General features: G+C 43.6%; 3 protein-coding genes across 5 annotated transcripts in view; 2 read left to right on the top strand and 1 right to left on the bottom strand.

Annotated features, from left to right (window-relative positions):
• Positions 1 to 20,932, bottom strand: part of LOC106653825 (follistatin-related protein 5-like) — a 170,711-nt gene that overhangs the window by 93,042 nt on the left and 56,737 nt on the right. The window lies entirely within an intron of this gene.
• LOC106656036 ((11Z)-hexadec-11-enoyl-CoA conjugase-like) lies at positions 96 to 8,211 on the top strand. Its single transcript, XM_014376661.1, has 6 exons — positions 96 to 254; positions 6,175 to 6,435; positions 6,544 to 6,674; positions 6,815 to 7,020; positions 7,102 to 7,284; positions 7,725 to 8,211. The coding sequence occupies exons 2-6, from the start codon at positions 6,189 to 6,191 to the stop codon at positions 7,975 to 7,977; spliced, it is 1,020 nt and encodes a 339-aa protein (XP_014232147.1). The 5' UTR covers positions 96 to 254; positions 6,175 to 6,188; the 3' UTR covers positions 7,978 to 8,211.
• Positions 15,558 to 20,932, top strand: part of LOC106656028 (acyl-CoA Delta(11) desaturase-like) — a 28,608-nt gene continuing 23,233 nt past the window's right edge. The window contains exon 1 of the mRNA XM_014376650.2: positions 15,558 to 15,907. The gene's annotated coding sequence lies outside the window, so the exon portion shown is untranslated. The remainder of the gene's footprint in view (positions 15,908 to 20,932) is intronic.

Genomic DNA, 20,932 nt, shown 5'->3' with positions numbered 1-20,932 from the left:
CGCTCGATTGTTTTTGTCAATTTTTCACAGAAGCGCATTAATAATCAAATGTATGCGCGCACTCGAAAAATCGTCTCTTTGCCGATCGAGGAACTTTTATAAGGCGACGCGTCGTTTGGAGTACGGCTTTTTTAAGCTTCTGGTCTCGATCGTGTCTCATCTATCGTGCCTTCCTCAACAACATTTGTACATCGGTTATAGTTGCTCGAGTGGTCATACGGTGATTATTTTTTTCAAGTGATGCTGGATTAAAAGTGAGTATTTCACCGAAATTCAGTGCTATAATTCATTACTTCGGGGCAGTTGATAATTTTAAAAAGCGCAAGCGTGCGAGAGAGTTACAAACAAAGGCAAACGCGGCGTGTGTATGTAAAGTCGGTTTGTTGCGCTATCAACGAAACCATAAATTGTTCTCGCTAAACTCGTTCGTTAACAAAACAAAACATGAAAAAAACTACAAAAAAAAAAACAAAAAAAAAGCACAGGAAAAGCTGTCCGGGGTAATATACGCCAAGTTGGAAAAAAAGCGAGAGAGAGAAAGAGAGAAAAAGCGGAAGGTCTTCCGCTCGCAGCTGGATCTCGTCCAAAGGCCAAAAGTACCCCGATGCAGTCAAAAGGAAAGAAAAGGGATCCGCTGCCGCGCGCGCGCGCATAGATGGAAAAGCTCTCTTTTTCTTATATAGTACAGTGCACTCGTGTCTCTCGACGTTTCGCGTGACTGTATATCTATTTCCAGCTGGTGACTTTTAGCAATTAAACAGCCGTCAGTTCAGGGGTAATTTCTTATCGTGTATACGCGTTGCTCATACACTTATTTGAAAGAAAAAAAAGAAGAAGAAAACTTACACGCGCCAACTTTGACTTATACGCTCTCTCTCTTGATCGAGCTTACAACGCGAACTCGTCGACGAGATTTTCGATTAAAACTTTATACCGCGCGCCCGCGAAGCAGAATATTACACACAACTTTACATTTTCGAAAATGAGATTTGCGCGCGGCGTTTCGAAAATTCGCACGCGCGTTTAAATCAGCCTTGTAACACTTGAGCGCGTACATATACTCTTTGAACCGCAGCGCGCGCGCACGCGATAAGCAAACAAGCGCGCGCGTACACTTGTCTTATATATATTTCTCGTCAACCTCGAGTAAAAATATTCTTCGCAAATATAAAAAACACGAAATTCTGGTATACGTAGTTATGTGCGCATTCGAATTTTTTCTTCGGTGCGCGCGGCTCCGCCAAAGTTGTTCGCTCCATAGAACACAAGCAGAGGAGGAGAAGTGCAGCGAGCGTATACAAGCTGCACACGTATATTCGTATATAAAATCATATATATCCACAGAAAAACACATGTACACGCGTACGCTCTGTTTACGTGTGTACAGTCCTTTTCCGCATTTATATATTATGGTAAAAAACTAAAGCGCAGGAAAGAGCACGTGCCCCGAGAGCGAGCGAGCGAACGGGTTGCTATGTATATGTGTGTATGTACGCAGCAGCGCGCGAAGAAAAATACACGAATTACCTGGGCGTAAAGCAGTCGAAAAAGGGCCACGATAATAATGTGCTCGCCCAAGAGAAAGGTAGAAAAGAATCGAGTATAATACGCGAGAGAGATAAAGTTCACAGAGAGAGAGCGTATATATGACGTTGTGCTGTGTGCTGTGTGCTGCGTGTGCCCATCGGCATCGCCCGGCACGACCGATTAATTATGAGCGAGGGCGGCTCTATATACGTATGAATTGCGCGCGAAAACGAGTCGGGGTCGTTAGCGTCGAAAATTTATAAGGCATGTAACGCGCGGCTATACTGCGCTCCGCACAGAGGTGCATGCGCACCTCTTTTATAGTATATAGTGTACAGTGCTGCGCCTCCTGAAATTTCAATTTATGTTTTACGCGCGCCTGCAGCTGAAACGAGCCGCGCCGCGTAACATACTACTACGAATATGACTCTGTTTTTTGTTCCTCGAGCTCGCTCGGCCTCAGCGCGCGGATGACGTTTTGCAAACGGCCGCAAATATGTACTTTTGTAATAATGTCTTTCTCTCTCGAATTCGCACACACATATACGCGCAGTACGAATACTTGTGATCGTAATATGCATACCCGAGAAACGTTCACGAGTTCTCAACGATCCTTGTATTTGTACCGAAAATGTCGAAGAGCGAAAAATGTGCGCCAATTTTTCCCGCGAACTTGCAAGGATACAATCGATCTCTCATTCAGTAAGCCGCGTAATTGAAACGATTATCAAGAGCCGCGCTCGTGACGCGTGTGCGTGTGTGTGTAAGGGACTTGAACTGGATTTTCATCGCTGTACATACGGTACACACGGAGTTATAGTTACTAATTACACGGCTGCAGCTGGCGTAGACGACCCGTATTATACATTGTATATGTATACGAGCTTGTACGATTGTTGTGCCATTGCCGCTGAATATACAATTTACTTCGTAGCAGTACGTTACTCTGTCTGCGTGTATAACTCGCCTGTCGTCTTCGTACACGACGCGCGTTTATAATGTTATAGAAAGTTTTGATATTTGACCTAGATGAATAATCTCCCGCCCTTGATTAGAATCGTTAGGCAGCCAACCGAATTTCTTGACGTAAACATCAAGCAGGAGGCAAATTCGCGCCAAGATTTAGCAGTTTATTACCCAAGTACGTGCCACGACGATCTTAATAAACGAGGATAAATATCAAATGAATTCGCATATGCGATTCGTAAAAGTAAAAAAAAGAGTCGCGTCACACACGAGAAGACGAGAGCAAAAAAAAATTAAAAATACGCATATAGATTCAACTAGTCTGGCTAGTTTTCCAACTAGCGCTCGTTTCTCGATAGATAAAAATATATGGCAAACAAAAAAAAAAAAAAACTGCGCCGACGAGCTAATCGAATTTGCATCATTGCACACGCGGATCACAGTCTAGCTCGGCTTTTATACATACATAATATTGACACGCGTTATTATACACGCGATTCTTTTTCTAACGAGCCTCTCATGGGCAATTAAAATATACGCGAACGAGCAAACCACACCTGGGAGAGAGAGAGAGAGAGAGAGAGAGAGAGAGAGAGAGAGAGAGAGCAAGAGAGTGAAACGAGAGTAAGTAAACCAAGTTTCATCCGATGACAAACATCGGAGCGCGTCGGCCGTATATATATATATAATAGTTATATACGAGGCGGACACAATTGCGCGCGTCGCCAAAGTTATGTTTGTTCGGGTGACACACGCCATATATACCACGCGCACATGCACAAACGCCGTTGGCCCATACATGTGTACACTGCGTGACGTATACCGATGCGCGCACTCGTGCTCAAACACACGTATCGTACCGTACGCAGGTTCGGAATAACTTTGGGTTCGCCGCGATTATTACACGGATGTATGTCGGGAAGAAGCATAAGTGCAAGGAAAAAGCGACGGAGATGCGGAAAAAGTCGAGTCGTGGATTTGTTGCGAGTATTTGACGAAAAAGACAAACGATCGACGGCATGTACACCTTGCATTATGGAGCGCCGAGGCGTTTTTGTACACGCGCGAGCGCACACGTATCCATTATCTTCCTTACGATTCGTGTCTGGCTGCAAATAGGAACAAAAACACACGCGCGGACTCGAGACTGCACATACATGCATGCAGACCAGCACACGTACACGTATTCTCACTCTCTCTCTCTCTCGCTCGTCTCAGGCGCAGTCTCTGGGAAACATCGCATCCTGTGCTTTCTCTCTCTAACGCGCTAAAGGTAAGGATAGTAGTTACCCATCTTATATACCTATATAGGTACTCTCCTCCAAGTGTAGCAGCCCGGTATATATAACGTAGCTGCACAAGCCAAAGGTTTCCGCTATATACGGAAGGCAGTTTCCACGCGCGGCGACGTTGTCGAGTCGGCTCTATATGCGTGTGTGTACGTGTGCAGCAGCACCACCAACACCACTATGTCTCTCTGTATGTACACCTATACGCGCGTACACAGCTGCACCTAGCGAGCCTCTGTTTTCTCTTGCACACCCCTACAGACACACACGTGAACACCGGTGTGCGGAGCTTTTTTCTCGAATTCGAAGACGTTTCCGTTGGTTGCTGGCGCTGGTGGTGCGGCTGCTGTTTCCTACCGCCGCGACTATACTCTAACGCGTCTCTATAGGATGGGATTATTTGAATGGACTCAAAGCTTGCGAGAGGAGAGCATGTGTTTTATTTTGTGCTTAGCTTTGTTTTTCTTTCTTTTTTATTTTCGAGCTTTTTGTTCGATCGAGTTTTGAATTCCGGAAAATTTTCGTTCAGAGAAGTACTTGGCACGATCGCAGCATTGTTGCTATACATAACCCTGGTAGAAATGTTCAGTATTAATAATGGCCTAATGATCGAAAAATGTTCGTTTTTTTTTAAATATCATTACCATTAATCGGCTTATTTAATGGGATTTTTCTGTAAAAATAACTGTCTCAATCAGTTTAGACATGTTTTTTCATCACTTTAACTACGATAATACTAATTCAAGTCTCCACCGCTAGATGGCGAGTACTTTTTTTCTGTATATCTGCAAGTGGAAAAGTAAACATATACATATACTTGTAGGTTATGCAATGTTATCTGAACAATGTCTTACATACTCGTATTCTTTTAAAATTGGATCTAGCGATATCATCCAAGCTGCGGCTGATTCATAGTTCACACTACCACTTTCTCCGTATAATTGATTGAACTCAACATCATTTCGAATTATCGAAGTAAATTTATATGGTATCTAGACTCTAAATGCAAAATTTCATTTCGAATTATCAAAATTTCGAATTATGATATTGTTCGAATTATCGAGAATTTCGAATTATCGAAGTTTTACTGTAGTTATATAATGCAAAGTATAAAAAAAACAAAAATCTGGAATGTTCAGATTAAGATTCTACTAAAATTGTCTCTCGTAGCGTATCATAACTTTGTTCACAAACAAAACAAAAAAAAAAGAAGAAAATAAATAAATATATTTCTAACTCGCGACACAAAGAAAATAAAGGTACGCAACGACAGCCGAAAAAGGTCACATAGACAAATATACACGCACGCGTGCTCACGAGTAGCTTTTGGATTGCGAGGCAGCTAACAGATAGTGAGCCGCATCTAGCTTCTCTCTCTCTCTTTCTCTCGCACAGTCACTGGTGTAGTTGTATGTGCTTCCCCCCCCCCCCNCCCCCCCCCCCCCCCCCCCCTTGTGTAGTTGATATAAAGCGCTGCACGGCCTTGGCGCGGATTACATACTAGTACGCGCTCTACTCCGGGAGCTTTGTGCACGAGACACGAGTACAATAGGCATGGAGCGTAGGTAGAGAGACGACGACGACGACGATGCTCTAAATACGTATACATAGTCGACGCATCACGGCGTTAAAGCTTTACACCTGTGCGTGTGCGTGTACACACACACGCACGCACATATCGTGTAATATAAGCGCGCGCAATTCGCAAGTGACGGCGACGAAACTGCTCCTCGCGCGTACCGCAAGTTTATGATGATACGGGGTGGCTGGTGTGGGTATACCGCTGCTGCAGCGCAGTGTGCGCTTGGCGTTTTGATTCTGTTTTGTCGTCAAACATTTCTCTCTCTCTCTCTCTCTCTCTTGCTCGAGCTTCTTGACGTGAGATATACGAGGCGCCCGCATACATATCTTCAAGTACGTTTACCCCTTAGCCTAATTTTCACCCGAAACACGCGTGCACGCGCGCGAACGCATCCCTGAGAGAAATTTAGCGCGCGCGACCGATATATGTACCTAAACTTTCGTAACCACGCGAGACGCAGCGTGTGTTCTTTTCGCGGTGTACCACTCGAGAACACACACGCATACACGGCAATGCCAAAGGGAGGATCCGTGCGACCTTATAGACACACAGAGGGAAGCTGCCTCTGTGTATCTTACATCGTGTACAATACGAACATCCCAAGTATTCGAGGAATGCCGCGCGCGATCTGACCGCTATCTCGTCGCTCGGGTGCAACGCACAAAGCTGCGCAGCACCGTTAGAGCTTTTATAGATATACCGCTCCCGGGACACTCTATATCGGAGAAAATGCGCGGATACGATGTAGTACACTGCTCCGAGAAAAATGCGCTCGCTCGATGCACTCGCAATTTTATATTATACGCGCAGGTTGGACGTGAAAAATGTACAGCTCAACGATCACGATGCAATACGAGGAAGCCGCGAATAATAGAGGTGAAAAGCAGCAGCATCGATTCGAGGACCATCAGCCGCTGAAGAAAGCCGAGGTGGCCGCTTTGGAGAAGCTGCGCGAGCACGAGCAGCCACTGATATGGTTCAATATATTCGGCATCGCTCTGCTGCACGCCGTGGCTTTTTACGGACTCTTCACCAGATACAATCAGGGCAAATGGCAAACTTGGATCTATGGTGAGTATAAGTACGAATTACGTGGCATAATATATGTATATAAAAATATAATACAACCCGTTGTAATCGCGACTCGACTATGTGTAACCCGGCCACTGTCGGTTATAGAGATCGCTCACATTTTCATCTCGGGCGTGGGAGTGACTGCGGGCGCCCATCGTCTCTGGGCTCATCGAAGCTATTCCGCCAAATTGCCACTCAGAATACTCTTGGCCACGTTCTATTGTATGGTCGGTCAGGTAATAATAATTGTCGTCCGCAAGCGCGCGCTATTATACGTAGCTCGCCCCATTCCACATATATATCTAGAGTAGTTTGGGAGCTCACGATAATGATGAAAATTTTTTTCCCGCCGTTGCTATCACCGCTACACACACAGACGCACATGTTCAAGTGGATTCGCGATCACCGAACTCATCACAAGTTCACCGAGACCAAGGCTGATCCGCACGACGCCGATCGCGGCTTCTTCTTCTCGCACGTCGGCTGGCTCATGATGAAGCGCCACCCGGCCGTTATCGAGTACGGCAAGAAGATCGACATGAGCGACGTGGCCAACGATCCGGTCATTCAGTTTTTCGACAAGTATACGAATGATGAAATAATAAAAAATCTCGCATTGATGTTTATTATACAATCAAAAGTCATTATTGTCTGATTTCGCAGATACTACGAGATCAACATGTCGCTGCTGTGCTTCATACTTCCGACTCTGATTCCCGTCTACTTTTGGAACGAGCGCTTTGACATCGCCTTTTTCGCCACCCTGCTGCGCTACGTGTTCATGCTCAACGCGACGTTCAGCGTCAACAGTTTTGCTCACATGCTTGGCAACAAACCTTACACCAAGTTCGTGTACTTCTCATACGCACCTCTAAACTACTATATATATTATAAAAAAACCTTAAATTTAATTCAGGTTTATTATAATCATACTGATTTATTTTCTTACACAAAATGCATAAAAACGCAGAAAAATTCAATCAAAAGCATTATTTTTTATGTAGAAATAAACAAAAAATATTTAATTCTATTAAAAAATTTAAACATTTTGATTGTAAATGTTTCAATACTGATTTAGTTTTGAAAGTTAATTGTATTATTTTTTCTCTAAATATTCCATCATATTTAAGGCTAGCCTCTACCGCTAGATGGCGAGTACCTTTATTTGTAAATCTGCAAGTGACACAGTAACAATAATATTATAATTTAGTTTGTCTATCTCATTGGTAATATATTTTTTACCTCATTACTAATTATCTTAATTTTAATGTGATGGATGATTTCAGGGATGTGCGAGCGGTCGAGAACGGCTGGGTATCGTTTTTCTCGCTGGGCGAGGGCTGGCACAACTACCATCATGCCTTTCCCTGGGATTACAAAGCCGCCGAGTTGCCCGGCACGTTTTCGACGAATTTCATCGAGCTGATGGCCCGCATCGGCTGGGCCTACGATCTGAAATCGCCCAGCAAGGATCTCATCGAGAAAATCAGTCAAAGCAAGGGCGACGGCACGAGGTCGAAGGCTGAAAAAAGCGATTAAACGCGCGCGAGCAGCCGCGAATCGAGATGTAAAGCGTATTTGTAGCTCAGCGCAAAGATACGATTGTTACCTATATGGCAAATTGTTACACTAATTTTTAAAAATATTTTTAGAGTAAAGCTTGTTTGTAAATGTGAATGATCCGAGAATTCGTGGTTATTCGGTGATCGACGTTAATTAAAAAAAAAGTTCTTTGACGATTCTTCGAATTAAAATGATAATGGACGTTTCAAACGTCGGTTAGTTATTTCATATATCTATACCTCAACTCAAAAATCCGTTTCGATTAGCAGCACGAGCGCAGCAGCGGCGCGGCGTATAACATTGATGCGCGCCAGCGAATCTCCAAAGAAGCTTTTAATTCGGCTAATTACGCTTTTGCACGGCTAGCTTGACGCGAAAATACCTTTCGTTCTGGTCTCCTCCTCCCGCTCCCCGTGCTTGATAAAGGTAATTAAATTCAATAATTAGATGGACGCGAAAAACTCGAATGAGAGAGAGGACCGAGTCTGGAGCTTATATAGCTTCCTGTATATACCACGGTGATATTTTTCCCGAGAAACGGACTCGCACAATGGTGGACGCGGCCCGATATAGAGTAGAGATCGTTTTTCAACGTATATTATTCGACAAACAAAAGAAGAAACTTGTTGTACAAACTCAAACCTGTGCGCGCGCTCAATGGAATACGCGATAATCAGTCGTATACATACAGAAAACAGGCGCGTATAAACAATGTTCCCTCGCTACACGGCTTGGAAAACGAGCCGTGGCTAATATTTGCCAGCTATTTCGTAATGGTCGCGTATACGAGCGTACATTATCGCGACCACAATTCCGTAACTCTTCGCAAAGACTCGCGAATATATCTATTCTCAAATTGTTCTATTTTTCTTGTAAAACGATTCGCACTTTCCCAGTCGTGCTTCTCGAAATAAAAAAGAAAATAATAACAGTGAGAATGGATCAAAGTCGGAAATAAGGAAGCGAAAAATGGAAAATCTCGCACGGCTATACACACGCGCGGCTGTGTACGAAGGAGAAACGTCAAATGCTCCAGGGTATTGCTCGCGGTTTGTCGGAATGCGTGTAAAGAAAGAGAAGAAGAAAAAAAAACAATCCCGAAGAGGGACGCGCAACTTCCTTAAAAACATTATCGCTGGAAAATCGAAAGACACGAGCATTATAAATCATATATAGAGAGTGTAAAAAAGGAGGAGGAAGACGACTCAAGAATGAAGCCATACACTTATAGATATATAAGGTGTATATAAGGCAGTTGCCGCGCGCGCGCGTTCGACTCTCGCGCTGGATTACACATCGTCTATATACTGGTGGACGAGCTATATACAGCTGAAAAAAAGATATAGAAAAGCTCTATATTCTCCACCCCGTGTGCACTTGTATTGGACGCACAAAGAAGAGTCGTAAATTTTTCCAGATAGAGAGAGAGAGAGAGATCGACTTTTTTCTCGGCTCACTCTCTTCTCCCTTTTCCATGACGGCGGCGGCGTCGTTGGTAGTGGTGGACGAAAAAGTTTGACGAGACGATTGGGGTTGATCGGCGCATCGCCGCCGGATTAAACGGATAGTCAACTCGCCGCGCGCGCGTCCGCAACGATGATGAATAGCCTCGAGGAAAATGATGAGATTTTGTGCGCTTGGCGCTACACGCCACTATGCACTGCACCGCACCAATTGTATATTTTCCCAATCGAACGTATAATGATAATAATAATAATAAGGATAATATCTATAACCCGCAGAGCTCCTGGCACGGCGCTCGAGACTCTCTGGCTTTTATCGTCCGGCCATACTAATAAACGTCCCCGGCGGTGGAAGCCGAAAAATTATAGGTGCGCGCGAGTGCTCGAATAAGAGAGCTAGGCTCTCTTCTTCGTTGCGATCTCGTCGTCGTCGTCGTCGTGAGCAAACGTAAATTGCCATCCGGAGAATGCGTTTCTAATCTACCGTCGTATATATATGATAAAAGCGTATAAAAGCTTCGACCTCGCCCGCAAGAAAATTTCGAAGATTTACCGCGAGATCGGGATTATCGAAAACTATAATTCTAGGTTTTTTATTATTATTATTAAAAAAGTGTAACAGCTATTCGGGCGATATCCTCTAAAAAATGACCTAACGAATCATGCCGCGGATAATAAAGATTCGAAATCCTCTAAACTACCGTGAAAACTGCAGCGAATTCGATGATACTTTTTTCCTCGTCGAATTAGAAAATGAATCGCCAGTTTATGCTGCACGCGTGTGGACACAGAGAGACACTTTTTCGGCAACGAGGTGCATCCGCGAGAGAGCATATAAATCAGTCGCGTCGGGGTTATGTGGCGCCTCTCTTCGCGACTTAATGGACGATCTAGTTAATAGCCTTTAATGGGAGAAAATATTTTTTTGAAGCGCTATAAATATATTTTATAGGTGCGGCATACGGAGTAGTTGAAAATTTCACGTAGCGTACGTGTGCGTGAAAAATGTCATCGCATCCCCCCGGTGTAGCGGCGCAGCTCTGCAGGTGAACGCGAGTGTTTTCATCCTCGGTGACGAATGTACGATAATTCACTCGACGAAGACGCGCCGCGCGGAAAACTTATGTATCGTCGTTGTCGCGCTCGAGCGAGTTGCGCGGCAGCGGATTCGGGAGAGAGATTGTATATACAGAGTCGTATTTTGGAATATTGAAGCGTCAATATACGACGAGACGCAAGCCGCGAAATCATAATTGATGCAGTTATATGCGGTACACGCCACGCTGCAACATTAATATCTCCATTTTCGGGCGCGTTACATACTTAATCAAGCTAGCTTCTACAGCTTCTGCTGCTGCTGTACGTAGTACACGTCGGGGAGATGGTTTCCTGTGTCATATTCTAATACGGAGTCGAGGCTCCTGCCTCGGATGCAGGCGAGAACTCGAGCTCGCAAGAGTCGAGCAGCTTCCATTAGTCGATTGCTGCGCGACGTCTCGCCGATCTCGAGCTCGTCCCAATGTATTCATGACTTCATATATCGTATGACGCGCGCTTCGAATTAGCTTTTTGTATTAAAGAATGTATCTCCGATGAATTTAATTAATCGCGCAAACGACTGCGCGCGGGAGCAAAAAAATTGCGCATGGATCGCGTAACGTTACAGAGTACGTTATGTGCATGTGCGATTTGTAAATGTCAAGTACGACTTTTTTTCTCTTTCTCTCTCTCTTTGAATGCATCGAATCGATTTCTCGCGAGGCTATTCACTATATATCTGCGAGCGAGTAAATAATCAACGAAACAGATTGTCCAAAAATGTCGAATCTCTGTACGAGCGCGTTCTCTTACAACTTGAAATTTTCAATTACACGCCCGCGCGCGTGGCTATTTCAAACTCGAGCCGCTGCAGCGCAGAAAAGAAATTAAATTTTCCCTTCGATCGCCGAGTGTGTATATTACACCTCGAGCTTTCGCGTACTTTTAATCATCGAGTTTCCTAAATACTTACGACTCGAGGGTCGAGGGCCGCTACCAAGGGCGAGTATTACGATCTCTCCATTACAGTTTCTCTTTCTTAGCCAAGTCTTTAAACGTGCAGAAATTTTCCTTTTTTCTTTTTCCTCTTTTTTTTTTCTCTCTCTCTCTCTCTCTCTCTCTCTTTTACGTGCACCTCTGCGCTCATCGGGTCTCTCGAGTTTCATCTTACCGCGGAGTTCTCAACGCTCGAGAGTAGTAGTAGTAGTAGTAGTAGTACCCAACGAGTTGTGCCGCTCAAGTTTTATATTATGTATAAGTACTATCCAGCGCAAGCGCGCACATATGCAAACTCGTGACTGTGTGTGTGCGGGCGTCATGGCAATCGCAACGACTAACTTATTTGTGTTTTTGCACTTGTACACACGTAGCAGCAGTAGCAGCAGCTACTTCTCCTGGAAATTAACCTCTTGTGTCACCCCGGCTAGACTTTTCTCTTACTTTTTGGTTTTTTTTTTTAACTTCTCGCATTTGCACGGCGCGATGAATATTTTATAATTTAATTGCTCTCCTGTAAATATAGTACGCGTACACGTTTTGCAGGGACCTGTGTGTCGTCGTCGTCGTCGGCTGGCGAGAGCAACTTCTTAAGCGTTAATGAAGATCCAGCGAAACGCGTCACTCAGTCAACCGTGACAATCAGCATGCATACGATTAAAAAATAACGATGCTTTCACGTGGCACACTTATATTTTAAATTTATACTAAAAATTAAAATTTTTCAATAAATCCTTACCCCACGGTCGAAAAGAAAACACACGAAAAGTAACAAATTTTCGGCGGGGCTAAAACAATCAGCCGCAGAGACCTATTCGAATTTTCATTCGCAGGGATCGCGTGATAATTATCGCCCACGCAGAGCTGAGCGCAGCGCTATTTTATATACCTATACGTAGTCCGACGTCTCCTCGGTATAAATTCTCGGAAATTTATAGGTCCCCGTGTAGCTGTCGGGGCGAGGACATTTAATAATTTTCATTGCCTTACTCTCGAGGAAGAAGAGCAGCAGCAGCACAGCCCACCTATGGAAATTTCGAGTGGTGTGTGCGACGCGACGCGACGCGCGGCCAAAGCGAGTCAAACTGCTGTATGTACGCCGAGCTTTTTGCGCCTCCCCAGAGAACGTCTGAACAATATATATATGCGTATCTATAAATACGAATGCGGATCTATTACTACTACTCCTGTAGGTACCTGGTGCGCGATAATAATGTATTCTAAAATCCCCAAAACTTGCTCCGAGCATATAAAGTTCGTACGACCATTTTTGACCCGCGGCTCGGGATATATACGTATGATTTTAACACACACGTTATACAGACACGCAAAAAACGATCCTCTTTCTCTCTTTTTTTTGTGTAAAATATATAATAATTTCATCACGACTTTTTGGTCTGAAATAACGCAGAGCAGAAGCAGCAGCAGCGTCAGTTCGCAGCTGCTGATGAATGGCAACATTTGTAGCGCGTACGCAGCTGCGGCTTTATACATTTGATAAAGCTCGGGCCGCACAATGCACGTAGATGAATGCAATTTTCGCGCGATAAAAATGCAAGAGTTATCTCGATGGAATTGTTAAAATAATAAAAAAAAAATGTAAAAAAAACCCCCGGAGTGTGTCATCAGCAGAGACATGCAGCGGAAGTAACGCGTTGAAATAATTAAAAAAATGTTCACGTTTGATAAATGCGCTGCATGATTTCGGGCGCGCGCGCGCGCCACTTTGCCGCGCGCACTTTTATGCATCAAAGACAACCGCGATATAAGCCATACCGCAGCCGTATTCATCTGTATCGGTCGAACTATATATCAAAATATGGGTTTTCAATATAGTATACGCGATACAAAGTGTGCGGCACGAGCGATAGAGAGAACCCGATTGCCAAATTGAGCGTGAAGCGCGTAAAGAAAAGCCGCTGAGGCAGCGCTCGCGAGAGTCATCGTCCTCGTGCCTGCCTGCCGTATGCAGCCCGCGCAGTAAATAGAGGAGAGGTTAGTGGCTCATGAAAAATCAAATCATAGTCCATAGATATATAGTGTGTAGGCAGGCGCCAGCGATCCCCTTTCGAAACGCGAGATGCTGCTGCATAGACGAGAAAAACTATATCCTACGATTCGTTTGAATAGCTTATGGCAGTATACGGGCAAAAAAAAAAGTGTGGAAAGAAACGAATCGATCGTCTTACTTTTCTTTTGTGGATTTACTTTTTCGTATTACTTTCTAATTTACGAATCCGCGTGGACCCCGATGTACGCCAACGATGATAATTTTTCAACGAAAGTTTTAAATAATACATGGCATAAATTTCGGCGGGGCGAATAACTCGAGATGTTTCGAAAACTTTTGTATCGTGCCAGCTCGCTGCATTAGATTTCCATACGAAGCACGAGGAGAGTACAGCAGCTATACGAGACATTTTTCACGATATCATTTGTGTGCGCGCGCGCGCCCGCGGTCGAGGCACACGTCCAACCGATCGCTCTTTTTCTCTCGCTCATTATACATTCAATGTACCAAATTGATAACTAGCACCTTTGGCCCCCACGCACGCGCGCGCCAATTTAATGTATTCATGAGACGCTCTCGTGAAAACTTTGGTGCATATCTTTCGTGATGATAAATTTTCTACCGATCGATTTGACTATCTCTCGCACACGTGATGATCTTCGTCGGAGTGTGTACATCATTATCGTTGCTGTATCTCGTATCGTTTTCGGAAAATGAACAGCCATGCACTTCGCGAGAGAGGCGCGCATTTTCGAATTTACACGAGGTAAAATGTGTAGCGATCGTAAATAATTTTTTACCCGCGGCCTAACCGTATCGGCTCATCCCCGCCACGGGTTTATTCAAGATTGATGAGCTTCGGTAACTTTTTTTTTTATAAACTCGAGCGCATATATGCCAGCGTCGCGCAGATCTCGTTGCTTACAAAATCGCGCGATTTTTCAAGAGCAAATAAAAAAGTCCTTTATTGCACTTTTTTATATCTCCCGTTCGAATCCCATAAGACTTACATGAACTTACACACGGCGTCTTCGATAAAGAAACTTCTTCGCTGCGCTGCGCGACGCGCGCGTAAACATAATGACGCAATCAGCAGTAAAAGATGCTATGCATAGCAGCGCTTAATTTTGTTTGCGGCAAAAAAAGAGTCCACGCGCGCCAGCGCATCCGAGCGGATCAGCGAGAGATCGATTTTCCATATATATTACGTTTTCCTTCAATAAAATGCAGTATTGTTCGGAAAAATAACGAAGTAACGAAAGAAAAAGTTAATGAACGAATTCGTACGATGTATTTGAGTGTATCGATTTTGATGCATGAAAAACTCTAATAAAGTATCGAAATGAAGATGCGAAGCGCCGATAAGGATGAAGAGGGAAGAGTTGCAGTGGAAAAAATGCAAGCGAGAATTTAATGGCGCGTAAATTTACTTCGCAAGCGCTCGTAAAAAAAATACCCAGGCGAACCTAGACGATCGTAAATGTGAAAATACTGGGCGACCTTTGATGTGGATGGAGAAAAAATAATAATTTTTCGTTGGATGCTGCTTTCAATTTGCATTTATTTTCCGATTGTTGAGCGCGTTACAAAATGTTTGCCTCTCGTATCTCGAAAAATTCGACCAGTTGAAAAAAAGTATCGGATTTCCCAGATTTGTGTGCGGAAATTCATTGAAGTCGATGAAATTTTAATTACGTAATTACGAAAGCACTCATCAGCGCTATTCACATCGTGTCATCGCAAAAAAAGAAAGAAAAAATTGAAATCATTGAAAAACAACAATTTTTCCGTAGCTCGAGTAAAAAGATCATTCAAGGCGAGGAGCAGCATCACTTGTAGTTTTTTGATCCTCCGCAACTACGCAATTCTGCACGCAAAATCGATCATTAGTCATTCCTCGGACTCGTCTCTGGCAAGAGCGACAGAGAAAGAGAGACCCTAGGTGCGACTTTCCAGGCACAGGTACCATTATTATTGCCAACGCGTACATTATTTGCGACTCCGGTAGGAAGGGGACTTGCAACAACTACTACTACTACTACGGCGACCGACCATTGCAGCTTAGCCTCGCCGAGTATATATATTTGCCCAAGCCTTCATTCCTGCGAGACTTTCGTGTCGTCTCGTATTTTCGTGGCTCTCCGTGGCGGAGATGAATTTGGTGCGAGTGTCAAAGTGACGGATTGACAACGAGCAGCAGCGGCAGCAGCAGTATACGCGCGTGTTCCGTTTATATGAGTTTCTTGTGACACGTTATATAGACAGATATATATTATATGCAACAAGCTTCTCGTGTTTCTCGCAGGCACAATTCGACGAATACGTTTTGCTTTTTTGTTTTGTTTTGCTTTTGGTGATAAAAAATTGAATGTGCACAAAGGATTTTTAAAATCTCACGGTACGTATTTTTGGCTTTTCTATCTTCGCTCCGATTCACGGTTAAATTCCGTTTTGTGCCGTTGTTTTTTTTGTACATCTGCATCGCGGGGATTTCGATACGTCAATTTTTTACTAAAAAAATAATCGTTTAGTCAACGAATTCGAATACGTCCGTGTATTTTCAATGTCTGGTGTACACCTCCCTCCGCGATCGCGCGCCACTGGGTCTACGATCGAAGAATCCGTCTGTAGGTAATCATTCGGAAGAGTAGTCTTAATAAGTAAAACTCTGAAAAAATTGTACGTCGAGGGCAGAGCATGGGATTTGTCGATACCGTATAGACCGATCGCTTCACTAATTGAAAAACTCATGGACGAAATTCGAGCGGTCATTCGAAAAAAAAAAAGAAAAATGAAAACAACTGCGAATCCACTGATACATGATTTACGCATAGGGAACTGTGCCCAGGCACGCGCGCCCATAAATCCTATGACACGGTTGCGAAATAATCCATAAACAATGTTGCACCACCCGACAATACACACCGCGTGTCGCTGATTTTTTTCGGTCTTTTAAATTAGTTTGGATTTCTGGCCAAAACTATGAGGAAACGCATGAATAATTGCGAAGTAACGAAAATATGATAATTATCGAAATTGCTTCGATTATAAACAGCGATAATAAAACGATGAAAACGGTTGCGGCAAGATATAGAAATTCGTTCGTTTTTGATAGAAAAACGGCAGGAACAATACTAAAATCGTTAAAGTCCGAACTATTAAAGGTATGCCGGTGCATATTACGCGCCTGCAACTACACGTAGAGAAACATTAACTTTTGACGATTTTACGAGCGTCCGCGCCTCGCTTCGACAAGCAATACCACTCTTGCATATAACGCGTGCGAAATTAAAACGGTCCGGTAAAAAATAAAACCGCTCGAGTATCCGCGGCATTACAGGTGCATGTACCCGCGTAAGACTTGACAGTGAAAGTGAATTTTAAAGGTCATCAGCTTTGGCTTTCTTCTCGTTGCCGTATGCAGCATCACTTAAAAAATACGTGCATGATAATAGGACCCATGTGGTCTGTCTCGGTACCACGTGCATGTACATATATACACACCACGTTCTATAATGTGTCATTTGCGCGGCATGGAGTACGTATACGTGTTTTCTCGCCATTATTTCAATTTACATTAAAACTCGCGGGTGCACGCGCCGAGTGGGCAATTACAATCGCTGCGTTCGGTGGGTATACTGCGCTGCACTCTCGCAGATGAGTTATTTTCGCGCTTTGCAATTGCTATATTCACATACAGCATCGACTCGAGCTGGGCACAAATTAAATAATGTTTCTCGTATACGCGATATATTACGTATCTGCGTGAGAAGTGAGTGCCGGATTTTTTGTTTTTTTACTTTTTATTTAATTTTCAATGCTCACGAGTGCTCGAATGCGTTATTTTTAGCGTTGATTTTCGAAACGTTGACACTGCGAGGGTGCGGGAAAAGTTATTGAAGTGCCTCGATAACTCTCGACAAACGTTAACCACGGAGTTATTATTTCGAATTTTGAGTCAATTTATATTTTTTTTATCTTTAAATCCGAGCTTTTAATACTTTGAAAATCTATAATCCCTGGCACTAGGTAAATCTGCAGAAAGACGCATCTTCAAATTATGATGACGTTTTTTTTTGACTACTGAATACGACCGAAAGAAAATCATTAATTACGAGCGCCGCGCATGAGTCTTCATACAAAACAAAGCCAGAATATGAAGGCATAAGTTTTCGTAAACCCTCTGCTACCTTCATCTTTTTTTTAAGCTCATTCCAACAGCTCCTCTTCTCGCGAGGTGTGGCTTTCCATTCTCTCTCTCTCTCTTTTGCAGGATAAAAAAACTAACGCGCCAGCAACATTCATTTCCGAGTGCGCTCGGCGTTACGTCCTGATCCCTCATTTTTTTTTCTGTACCTCGCGCGCTAGGACTTCGAATACATAATACGAAGACAAAAGACCGTTTCTTCCTTTTTTTTCTCTTTCTCCTTTTTCTCTAGCTTTATTATATTTGCCCGCGCGTCTCGTATATGCCGTCGAGCGGCCGCCGCCGCCGCTACCGTCGTTGCTAAGGCAAACCGCGAAAAAACGTTGCCGCAAGCTATGCACACGCGTATATATAAGGCTGGAAAAGAATCGCAAAGTTAAATTGCTATCCGGCTTTCATTTTTATTTATAAAAATTTATTACGGGGTTGAATCTCGCGATGCCTTACACGAAGAGAATCGGTCGATCCGTATACTCGCGCGCAGATTATTGAATCGAAGCGCCGGGGTCGATTCACAAATTGCACGGGGTGTTCGATGCACAACGAAAGTGTAGTAGATCTGTTAAAATTTTCAAAGTCTGTTAAACGCAAAGAAAAAAGTCAGTGCAGCGATAATTAAAAAACAAAAAAGGAAAAGAGAAAAAATGAGAGGAGTCTGCAACGCCGTACATGCCTCTCTTCGTGCGCTATGTTTTTGCATATACATATACCTATTGTCGGGAATGCTCGGGTACAGGTCAGCGGCATATTAAGCGCGAGGCAGTTCGCAGCAGCCACGACGACGTATATGCATTAATGACCAGGCGTGGAAGTTTTCTGAATTTAATTGCTGCAGCTATGTGCTATGCGCCGTACGCGCGCTAGCGTGTACACATCTATATAACATCCCTATGGCGGGGCCCCCCGACCATTATATTTAGTCCGCGCGGGACTCGAGAAAGAGAAAACGATTGAAATGAGAACGTCGATATTTGAATTGTACGCCCTGTGTCTGCGCAGTAAATTTCATTTTACGATTTTCCCGGCTTTTAGCACGCATATAAACGCGCGCGCTTCGAGCTTACTTTCAGTTTTTACACGGGTTTAAAATAAGAGGAAAAAAAAAATTACTCCGGGTAAATATAACTTTTGCCATTTTTTCGTCAATGGGGTTGATCCGCTTAATGCTTTTTTTGTACGAGCTATATAGACGGAAAAAAGGTAAAAAATTCGCATGAATTTTCATACGAATATTATACCGGATGGGAATCGACGAGGCAATGACTTTGGCTTCAACACGAACGCGCGACGTCTCTCTGCCAGTTCGTGTGCCAGTATTTGCGATGAAGAATAGAACTCATAACGTTGAATTTCACGAGTCGACGAGTCGTCGTGCCTGCTACAGGATTTTGGAACGATATAAGAATTGACACAATGTTAATGAAGTGCTTAATAATACGGCGTACAGCAGAGTGAGGAACTTAAAAAAATGACGAGCTCCATTGACAAAAACCGTTCAATCTTCGTCGGCGCGCGTCCGAGTGACCCATTAAAACGGTGCAGTGCAGCGAGACGTACGTTTTCGAATCGAATGAGATTCGACACGCTTGTTTAGGAATCTATATTACCGTTATATGGGAAGCAGTAAAAGCACACCGCGCATATACTTTTTTGCTCGTGAAATTTGCTTAATCTCGGCGCAGCAGCAGCAGCTAATGCATAAATGTATGTAGGTTCAAACTTAACATCGTAAACAAGAAGATGGGTCGTGCTGTACGCACGCATTATTATCGTAATTCAATCCTGAAGTTCATTAAAGCCAGCAGCCAATGTGCCACGAGGGTAATGGAGAAAATTTTGCGCGCAAGCCACGGTGATTTTCACGACGACACGCTCGTTATTAAGTACTTTTACACCTCTTTTCATTAATCGATATCGCGCTGTATAAAAAAAAACGTTACCCGCAGCCTATATCACATACATACTCTTTTATCTGGGTTAAAACAGATAAAAAATTGTAACGCATCAGTGGCGCGCGGTGTGAGAGCACCATGGTGAGTAAAAAAAAAATGGCCAACTCGAAAAGAGGAAAAAAAAGCGACTTGCAGTGCACTTGGAATCGATCGAGCGAAACGAATCGAATGAATTGCTGCTGCTACCGCTGCACTTCCCGGCTTCTCTCTATCGCAAATTTATACGTGTGACGCGCATTAGTCTTTCGCAGAGTGAAAAAAAGAATAAAAACTCATTGTATTATATACAGCTGCAGAGCTCGAGTTGTTTAAGACTCGGATTTGCTCATATAGAATATGAGCTTTCTAGCTATTCGCGAAGATACTGCCCTATATTAGACTCGAAAATTTAACACACTTCGATACGCGCTGACGTTCGAGTCGTACATCGTACGATTTTTATCGTACTTTTCGATGAATCTCATGTATTCGCGTACGTAACTTTATATCGTTTTTACGCTTCGAGACAATTTTTAAGTCGAGATGGCCCTGATTTCTGCATCGATTGTTTTTTTTTGCCGACTTAACGATCGTGCAAAATGACGCACGAAGAAAATTTTCTATTTTCGACACTTTTTCAGACGTTATCGAGTACGTATACGGAAGAGCTGGCTGCGTTATATAGCCGCGCCGTATACTTTCCGAAGTTTTAGGTACTCGCGCGCGCGGATAGGAGCCTCTTAAATTTTGAAGCAATCGATTAGGTATAAGAGGGAAGGTACAGGGATTGAACTTTACTCCACGGATCGAGAGAAACTTTCTATGAAGGTATTATGCGATGGATCTTTCTACACTCACACACACGCACAGATAGGAAGTATAGACCGCGCGTGGGGCCGTCGGTAAGACAACTTATCGGGTCTTGCAGGGGAGAGTGATCGATCACGCATCGAGAGATGTTGATGGAGAAATACAACCGCAAACTGTCTCGAGTAACCAGCCGTACACACTATTTCTACTTATTTTCGTGTTATATACGGTAACCGATGGCTATATTTACGGCGAGGATCGTTCCGAAAACTTTTCGGACGACATGACGACGCTCTCTCTGTATAAAAACATTTCCTCTTTCTTCCGAAGATAATTTTTCCAACGACTTCGATTGCGTACAAGCGAGAGACAAAAAAGGACATATACACGCGCAACAACGGTAGCATATATGAGCAATTCTTTAAATAAAACGCATTTTTGGAGGTAGAATCGCGGCAAATTTTTTTTTCAACCT

Source organism: Trichogramma pretiosum, unplaced genomic scaffold, assembly GCF_000599845.2.
Source record: "Trichogramma pretiosum strain Unisexual culture from Peru unplaced genomic scaffold, Tpre_2.0 scaffold1, whole genome shotgun sequence".
NCBI lineage: Eukaryota > Metazoa > Arthropoda > Insecta > Hymenoptera > Trichogrammatidae > Trichogramma > Trichogramma pretiosum.
Note: the sequence above shows the minus strand (reverse complement) of the source record. Positions and strands in the feature narration are given on the sequence as shown.

Coding starts and splice junctions, on each gene's coding strand:
- LOC106656036 (XM_014376661.1), top strand. CDS start 6,189: ATGTACAGCTCAACGATCACGATGCAATACGAGGAAGCCGCGAATAAT. Junction 6,675..6,814: donor TCTATTGTATGGTCGGTCAG/GTAATAATAATT, acceptor CTACACACACAG/ACGCACATGTTCAAGTGGAT. Junction 7,021..7,101: donor GTCATTCAGTTTTTCGACAA/GTATACGAATGA, acceptor CTGATTTCGCAG/ATACTACGAGATCAACATGT.